This window comes from Lynx rufus, unplaced genomic scaffold (assembly GCF_022079265.1).
Source record: "Lynx rufus isolate CCGP_SWC_20201006 ecotype Redwood Valley unplaced genomic scaffold, mLynRuf1.p SCAF_28, whole genome shotgun sequence".
Classification (NCBI taxonomy): Eukaryota; Metazoa; Chordata; class Mammalia; order Carnivora; family Felidae; genus Lynx; species Lynx rufus.
The window spans coordinates 10,392,076-10,400,963 of record NW_025814843.1 but is presented as its reverse complement, the minus strand read 5'-3'; the positions used below and the strand labels follow the sequence as shown (position 1 = coordinate 10,400,963).

At 57.4% G+C, this 8,888-nt stretch overlaps 1 protein-coding gene across 1 annotated transcript in view; it reads left to right on the top strand.

Annotated features, from left to right (window-relative positions):
- The first annotated feature begins 1,252 nt into the window (after positions 1-1,252).
- DNAH2 (dynein axonemal heavy chain 2) overlaps positions 1,253-8,888 on the top strand; it is a 93,435-nt gene continuing 85,799 nt past the window's right edge. Inside the window, exons 1-3 of the mRNA XM_047089924.1 lie at positions 1,253-1,319; positions 2,849-3,013; positions 8,198-8,256. Of these exons, the coding sequence (XP_046945880.1) occupies positions 2,863-3,013; positions 8,198-8,256 (210 nt within the window). The 5' untranslated portion in view covers positions 1,253-1,319; positions 2,849-2,862. The remainder of the gene's footprint in view (positions 1,320-2,848; positions 3,014-8,197; positions 8,257-8,888) is intronic.

Below are 8,888 nucleotides of genomic sequence, written 5' to 3'. Positions count from 1 at the left end.
GGGCCAGCAGAGCCCAGGAACCTACCTCCAGGATAGCAGGGGTGGGGAGTGCCCAGGCCAGGGGCTACCAATGCTGGAGATTAGGATAGGTGGGGTGCAGAGATTAGGATAGGTGTGGATTAACCCAAGGGCCCTTCAGGAGTCCCCGAGACGGCCTTGTAGCGGTGGACGGGCAGAACGAGATCTGTCAGGTGTGAACGGCAACCAGAAAAAGGGGGAACTGAGGTCCCAGCTTCTCCCCCCTCCGCATCCGGCAAAGAAAATGTCATCAATTTAGCTCCTCATGGAAATGTAATCAGTGGGCTCGCTGCTGGCTTTGTCTTAATTAGGCACTATTGATGGAAGCAGGGAGGGTGCCTACCCATTCCCCTGACTCAGCCTCCCCCCCTAGATCTCCGAGGCCTCCTTCCAGCTTCTGGCGCCGCAGGTACGGCCCGGGCTTGCAGGCGCCCCCTCCGCGGCCCCGGCCCGCAGCGCCCCCTAGCACCGGCTGAGGTCTGCCCCCCCATGGCACACCCCTCTCCTCTGGCTTCCCCAGGACTCAGCCTTTGTTCTCACGGAAAGCCGAGCCCCTCCCCGGCCCGGTCACCTTCCCCAGGGAGTCCCCGCCTCCCGTTCCCCCCAAAACGGGCGACGCTTCCCAGAGCCGATCCTCAGGTTCCAAAGACTCCAGTTCCGTTCTTCCCTCCCCTCCCCCGCCCCGCGCCGCCAGGCGCTCCGAGACCCCAGTCCGAGCTCAGACGAGGGAAACCAGCGGGAGGGCAGGGGTGCTCCAGCCCCGGTTTTTCCCCCGGACCCAGCTGCAGCCGCGGCTGCCTCGAAATCCTGGAGCGCCTTCTAGAGCGTCCACGAGCCCCGCAGGCGGGACGCCGGGCGCCACCTGCTGGACGCGCTCGGGAGCGCGCCCGCAGACCGGGGCGCGGGGTCGGTGCGGGGGCTCCGCCGGCGCTTTCGCCGTCCCGCGGGAGGGGGGCTCGTGGCCTCAGCCTCGGCCCTTCCAGACTGTCCTCGGGCCGAACCCCGCCTCCTCCGGCCTGCCGGCCACGGTGGCTCTCGCCGGCTCGCCGGGCCCTCTGGCCCCCGCTCCCCGCGGGGCGCACGCGGGCCGGGGCGGGCTGCCGGGCGGCGGAGCGGAGCTGCCCTGCGCCTGCGCCGAGGACGCCGGGCTCGCGGGCACGCGCCCGGGCCGCTCACCCGTCCCTGCCCGTGGTTGCCTTGGCGACGCGTGCAGGCGCGGGCGGGAGCGGGCCTCTCGGGGCAACTTCCCAGACGGAGCGGCCGGTCCGTCGGCCTAGGGAGGACGGGGTCGGCGTAGTGAGGTGTGTGTCGGGGGCGAAGAGGAGGAGGGGAGACGGGGGAAGCTTCGGGGAGAAGGGGCAGCTGTGGGGGAGGGGAGGGCGGCCGTGTCCGGGGAGAAGGGGGCAGGGGAGGTGGAGAAAGGGCAGTTGTGGGGGAGGGGAGAAGAAGGGGCGGTTGGGGTTGAGACGGAGCAGCGTGGGGGGGGGGGAGGCAGTTGTGACCGTGGGGTGAGGAAGCCCCTGCAAGGGCAGGTTTGTCGACGACAGGCAGCCACTTTGAGGACCTGGCCGCTGGTCCCCTGCGTCCTTCCTGAGTGACGGCGCGAGCCCTCAGGCTGCTGGAGCGGCCCCTCCTGGGGTCCGCCCTGGCGGATCTGGGGGTGAGCCCCTGGGGAGGGTGCTCCCGGCCTCGCCCGCGGACGCCCTCCCCTTCCCCCCCCCCCCCCCCCCGGGGAGGCTCCAGCCGCAGGCCGCTTCTCTGGAGGCCCCTGGCTGGGCTGCGGTTGGTTTTATCGATGCGTTGGCCTAACAGAACGCTTCTCCTTGGAGCAAAGCACGCATCCTTCAAGTCTGGAACTCATAACCTGTGACAGGTGGCTGTCGGGCTGGAGCCGGAAGGCGCGGCCAATCACACAGTGCCCCTGGGCCGCTGCAAGCCCGCCGCGGACGCCCCTGCTTCCGCCCCAGAGGCCTTCCTCCTGCCCCATTTTCTTCTCCCCCCCCCCCCACACACAATTGGAAATTCCGTGTCGGGTGACTTTTCTCCTTCCTTCTGCCAGTCTGTTCTCGGCCTTAGGAGTCAAATGAGGTTGGGCTTCACTATGGCCTAGTTCAGGGTTCCTCAGTCAACTATGCGAAGAGATCTTTTCAGCACCCACAAAACGGAGTTCCTACCCCCCCCAGCAATGAAAACCTAAAGAGATGTGTTGCAAATACTGTTTCTCTTTTTCTTTATATGTTTTGAGAGACAGCACGTGAGCAAGGGAGGGGCAGAGAGAGAGAGGGAGACCGAGAATCTCAAGCAGGCTCCTTGCTGTCAGCACGGAGCCCGACTCGGGGCTTGAACTCGCTCACGGGAGATCATGACCTGAGTTGGATGCTTAACCCACTGAACCACCCAGGCGACCCGCAAATACTGCGTTTCTTTGTTTAAGGGGGTGGCACATTTTAGCGTGGGTAGGAGGAGAATTTTCCACGTCCCCCCCCCCCCCCCCCCGCCTTGCTTGGGGTATGGCAGGAGGAAAGGAGGGTTGGAGGAGAATCATCTTGGTTTGCTTGGGTGACTTGATATCATGACAAGGGATGGGGGGACGGCCTTCCCCTCCCCGGGCCTTCTCTCCACCCATGGCCCTGAGGGGGAAAGTGGCTGAAGGTGTGTGTGACCACGCCTGGGTGGTTGATGGAGCAGGGTGAGGTATCCCCAGATATGAGTATGATATGGGGAGGGGGTTCTCAGTTTGTGAATTCAAAAGGGACCGCGTGTACGGAGCGGGGATGGGCTGGGAGGCGTGGATCCGGTTGCGGACCCCCAGCTGCCCGTGTGTCCGCAGGTGTTGCCCACGCCATGTCCAGCAAAGAGAAGCAGAGACTGAGTGGCCAGGGAAGCGCCAGCCGTGGTGCCCGCCAAAGAGCCTCCGAGGCCACCCTGGCCTCGAAGCCTGGGGACGCCGCCCTGCCTCCCCAGCCGGAGTCCGATTCCTTCAAGGAGGAGCTTGGTGGGTATACGCTGGGGAGGAGCCCGGAGGCAGAATGTGTGTCTTCAAAGAGGGTCTGAGGGTTGTGGGGGGGTTGAGTGGAGTGTCAGGCCTGATGCTGGGCTCCTGTCTCTGTGTTTTCCTCCTGGCCAGCCTTGTCCTGTTCTTTCCCTCCTCACAGTACCCCCCCCCCCCAACCCCCAACCACCCAGTGACCCCGGAGCTCACTAGCCGGTCCTTTCTTTCTCCTAGCCTCTTCTTCCTCCTCACTTCCAGTGTTCCAGGTTGCTCCGACCACACCGACGAGGGTTTGATCTCTTCCTTTTTCCCATCTTCACCCTGGGTGGCAAAACAAATAATGTTTCTCTTCCATTAAGCCCATCACCATGGAGACTCAGCCTGAGCGCTGCTTTCTCCCATCTGTTCAAGGCTCTTGCGTCTCTGCCTTCATTTTGGCGGAGCCTTGGTAGACTCAGGAGGGTCAGGTTCAGGGCCACACACACAAAAAGAAGCCCCATGTCTAGATTGAGGGAGCAGAGAGTTTAAAGAGGCTGCCTCCTGTGGCTTTGATCTCAGGGATGCCTCTCCTGTGGGTTGGAAGGTTTTTTTTGGTAGCAGTTGCTGTCGCTGGGCCGTGCCTTGGAGCTCTGGCCGGCGTAGATAGGACTGTGAACTAAGTATAGCCCCCACATTTTCCCACTGCAAGCAGCCTCTCAAGAAGGACAGAAATAGAATCCTCTTTTCATGTGAACAGTGGTTAAGCATGGGTGTGGGAGAGAGGTCCAGGGTCCACGGGATACCTAGGGTCCAGAGGTTAGAGACCAGCAAAGCGTTTTGTTCTGAGTTCTCCCAGAAGCATTAAAAATGGAAGTAGCTCCTGGAGGCTGGGCGCCTGGACCAGGGATGCGGAGGGAGCGGGAGGCGCGGCGAGGTTCAACCTGGAGACTCCTCCAGTGTGAGAAGGGAAGGAGAGTCTCAGTGGAAGCCTTGGCCATCCAAACAAAGAATCTATGACTCCCTTAGCTCTAAGCCTTTTTGTCGTTTGGTGGGGAGCTTCCCAGCTGACCCAGCAGAGGTTCAGAGGAGATGGGGACCTCCGCAGCATCCCTGCCACCCACGGTGATCCCTGTGCTCTTTGGAGCTGGGGAGGGGATTGAGGTCTGTCCCTGCTGGAGACAGAGGGGCCGGCCATGGTCTGAATGTTTTGTGCCCCTCCCTCCCCCAATTCATAACGCCCGATGTGATGTGATTAGCGGGTAGGGGCTTTGGGAGGTGCTCTGATCAGATCAGGAGGGTGGGACCATCATGGAGGGTGGGACCATCGTGGATGGGATAAGTGCCTTGGGAAGGTGGTTCCAGAGAGATCCCTTGCCTCAGTCCTCCGTGTGAGGACACGGTGAGAAGTCTGTGACCCAGAGGAAGGGTCTCGGTGCCCATGGTGCATCCTGGTTTAGGACTTGCAGCCTTCAGAAATGGGAGAGAGAAGTTTCTGCTGTTTAGAAGCCACCCAGTCTGTGCTGTTTTTCTTTTTTGTAATGTTTATTTTTGACACAGAGACAGAGCATGAACGGGGGAGGGTCAGAGAGAGAGGGAGACACAGAATCTGAAACAGGCTCCTGGCTCTGAGCTGTCAGCACAGAGCTGGACGTGGGGCTTGAACTCACGGACCGTGAAATCATGACCTGAGCTGAAGTCGGATGCCTAACCGACTGAGCCACCCGAGCGCCCTCCGTGCTGTTTTGTTATGGCAGATGCAGGGATAAAGGGCCTAAAACACACATTGGTAAAGGTGGGTAAGTGGGCAAACACCTTTTGGAGGTCTCTGTTGACAACCTTTGCTTCCTTAGGCGTTCCTCAATTCCCATTAAGAAAAGGAGGACAGGTTTATAATCCCATATTTGTAGTTTTATTTGTTTGTTCATTTGTTTATTTTGAGAGAGCAGTTGTGCGTGTGTGTGCAACCAAGGAAGGGGCAGAGAGAGAGAGAGAGAGGGAGAGAGAGAATCCCAAGCAGGCTCCGAGCCGAGCAGGTACTCGACTGGGACTCCTCCGGACGCGGGACTCCATCCCGCATCTGTGAGATCGAGATCTGAGCCGAAATCAAGAGTTGGGTGCTTAACCGACTGAGCCACGCAGCTGCCCCCATATTGTAATTTTAATTATGTATGTATGTGTGTGTTTAATTTTTTTACGTTAAGAAATTTTTTTAATGTTTCTTTTTATTTTTGAGAGAGACAGAGCATGAGCGGGGGAGTAGCGGAGAGATAGGGAGACACAGAATCCGACACAGAATCCGAAGCAGGCTCCAGGCTCTGAGCTGTCAGCACAGAGCCCGACGCGGGGCTCGAGCTCCCGGTCCGCAAGATCATGACCTGAACGGAAGTCAGCCACTTAACTGACCGAGCCACCCAGGCGCCCCCTCAAGCTTGCTAGTTACATTTTTACTGCACGTAGCCATGAACATCATATACCGGTATCATATCTCATGACTTGGATTTTATATATATAAATTGTGTTGTAGGAGACAAAACCGATATACTCTTTAAGCAGTGTTTTTTTTTTTTCTTTTTTGAGTTTATTCCTCCACTTGGAGAGTGCATGCGTGCAATCATGAGCGGGCGAGGGGCAGAGAGAGAATCCCAAGCAGGCTCCCTGCTGTCAAAACAGAGCTCTATGCAGGGCTCAATCCTACAAACCCGTGAGATCACGACCTGAGCCGAAATCAAGAGCCGGATGCTTAACTGACTGAGCCACCAGGCGCCCCCCATCCCCCACTTACCCTTGAGGTTGCCTCAGTCTTCTTCCCCTTAGCCTTGGTTCCATCTGGCATCTTGAATGCCTTCAGTTTTCTCAAAGGGCATTAGATTTCTTGGTTACCCGTCTCACCACCGCCAAGCTCCTGGAACCGTCTGTCCCATCTTTTTCATGATTTTCTTTCTTGGCTTCTGTGCCTCAGTCTCCCCTGTTGGGATTCCTTTCTGAAGTCGGAGTGTCCTGTTCCCCAAAGTCTTTTGGCTCCGTCTCATTTGCTGCTTCTTCCTTTCGGCCCATGGCAGGTGGGAGACCCACCGGCTTTACCCGTCTCTTGTGTGAGCAGCAGATCAGGAGGTAGAAACACACCCTCCTGGGTATTCTCGGCGTCCAGAGTGGGTGCGGCAGAAACGAGTGCGCCGACTGAGCGGGGCCGGTTTCCGTGGGCCCCAGCTTCTGCATGTGGGAAGAGCAATGGAAGGCCAGAAGCTGAAGGCCTAGAATAATCTTAGTACTGCTTGGCCTTCATTCCCCTGCCTCCCTCCACTCCCTCTACTCCTGCCCTTGTCAGCTTTTTCTTTCTTTATTAATTAAAAAAGATTTTTTTAACACTTATTTATTATTGAGAGACAGAGAGACACAAAGCATGGGCAAGGAGGGAAAGGGCAGAGAGAGAGCGAGACACAGAATTCAAAGCAGGCTCCAGGCTCTGAGCTGTCAGCACAGATCCCGACGTGGGGCTCGAACTCACAAACTGCGAGATCGTGACCTGAGCCGAAGTCGGACGCTTAACCGACTGAGCCACCCAGGTGCCCCCCTCGTCAGCTTTTTAAAAGAAAATTGGGATAGAATTCACTTACTATAAAATTCATCCCTTTAAATTTTTTTTCCTAAATGTTTATTTTTGAGAGAGAGAGAGACAGGGTGAGCGGGGGATGGGCAGGGAGAGAGGGAGAGAGAGAATCCCAAGCAGTCTCTGCAGTGTCAGCGTGGAACCCGATGCGGGGCTTGAACTCACAGACTGTGAGACCTGAGCCAAAACCAAGAGTCGGACACTTTACTACCTGTGCTACCCAGGCGCCCCCAGACCCTAGTCTTTTGGCAGCCGCTCCCCCTTCCCCTTGCCCCACAGATCCTGATAACCGCTAATCCACTTTCTGTCTGTATGGATTTGCCTGCTGTCCACATTTCACGTAAATGGGTCCATACAGTATATGGTCTTTTGTGACCGGCTTCTTACACCCAACATCATGTTTCTGAGCTTTGTCCCTGATGTAGCGTGGTACCTGACCCCTGTTCCCTTTCTTCTTTTAATGTTTATTTTTGAGAGAGAGCGCGTGCGTGCACGCGCGTGCTCATGTGAGTGGGGGAAGGCAGAGAGGGAGAGAGAGAGAATCCCAAGCAGGCTCCATACTGTAAGTGCAGAGCCTGATGGGGGGCTCGATCTCATGAACCATGAGATCATGACCTGAGCCAAGAGCAAGAGTTGGACAGACGCTCAACAGACTGAGCTACCCCGGCACCCCACCTCCGATTTTTAATGTTTGTTTATTTTTGAGAGAGAGAGAGAGACAGAGCGTGCATAGGGGAGGGGCAGAGAGAGGGGGAGACACAGAATCCGAAGCAGGTTCCGGGCTCTGAGCTGTCAGCACAGAGCCCGACGCAGGGCTCGAACCCACGACCTGTGAGATCATGAGCTGAGCCGAAGTCGGACGCTTAACCGACCGAGCCGCCCAGGCGCCCCACCTCCGATCCTTTTTTATGGCCGAACAATATTCCACCGCAATTTTGTTTATCTGGCCACTCGTTGATGGGCACTTGAGTTGTTTCCACCTTTTGGCTGTCGTGAGTAGTGTTGTTGTGACCGTGGGTGTGCAGGCATCTGTTCGAGTCCCCGCTTCGTTCTCTTGGGGATATACCTGGGGATGGAAGTGCTGGGCGGCGTGGTGACTGTGTTTAAGGAACGCCCTCATTTTTGAATTTTTTTTTTTAATTTTTTTTTCTACGTTTATTTATTTTTGGGACAGAGAGAGACAGAGCATGAACGGGGGAGGGGCAGAGAGAGAGGGAGACACAGAATCGGAAACAGGCTCCAGGCTCCGAGCCATCAGCCCAGAGCCCGACGCGGGGCTCGAACCCACGGACCGTGAGATCGTGACCTGGCTGAAGTCGGACACTTAACCGACTGCGCCACCCAGGCGCCCCTGAATTTTTTTTTTAACGTTTATTTTTGAGACAGAGAGAGACAGAGCACGAACGGGAGAGGGTCAGAGAGAGGGAGACACAGAATCTGAAATAGGCTCCAGGCTCTGAGCTGTCAGCCCAGAGCCTGACGCGGGGCTCGAACTCACGGACCGCGAGATCGTGACCTGAGCCGAAGTCGGCCGCTTAACCGACTGAGCCGCCCAGGCGCCCCATGGAATGCCCTCATTTTTGAATTTTTGTTCTTCCCAGAGCCAACATCGGAGGAGCCCGAGGCACAGAAAGAATTGCCGAAGCCTGAGGCGGATGTGGTAAGTTAGGGATTTCCCTGAGCCAACTCTTCCTCCCCGGGAGCCAGCCAGTCCGAGGGTTAGCTGTAAAATGGAGGACGAGGAGTTCTCTCCAGTCTGTCGCTGGCGTCTACTCCCTCTCCACTGGGAGCCTGCTTGCCACAGATTCAGCTCGCTGAGTCACGAGAAAGTTCTCCGTGCCCCGCACCCCTCCAGAGGGACGGGGCTTTGCGCGAGGGACAGGGCTCTTCACTTTCCCTTCCTTGTGTCCCCGCCTTTTTTTGTTTGTTGAGTTTTCAAATGTCTTTAATTTTTATTTTTCAGTGTTTGTTTATCAGAGAGAGAGGGACAGAGGGTGGGAGAGAGCGAGGGAGACACAGGTTCCGAAGCAGGCTTCAGGCTCCGAGCTGTCAGCACAGAGCCCGACGCGGGGCTTGAACTCGTGAACTATGAGATCGTGACCTGAGCTGACGTCAGATGCTCAACCGACTGAGCCACCCAGGCGCCCCGCCCCTTGTCTCCCCCGCTTTGAATCAAACCGGGACAGGCTCACCGCGTAAGGCCCAGCTGTGCTCGCTGTGGCTTCGTGCCAAGAACAAGAACTCTCTGGGCCCGGGTGTTAGCAGCCGAGCACTGTGTGCTATATCCGTGCT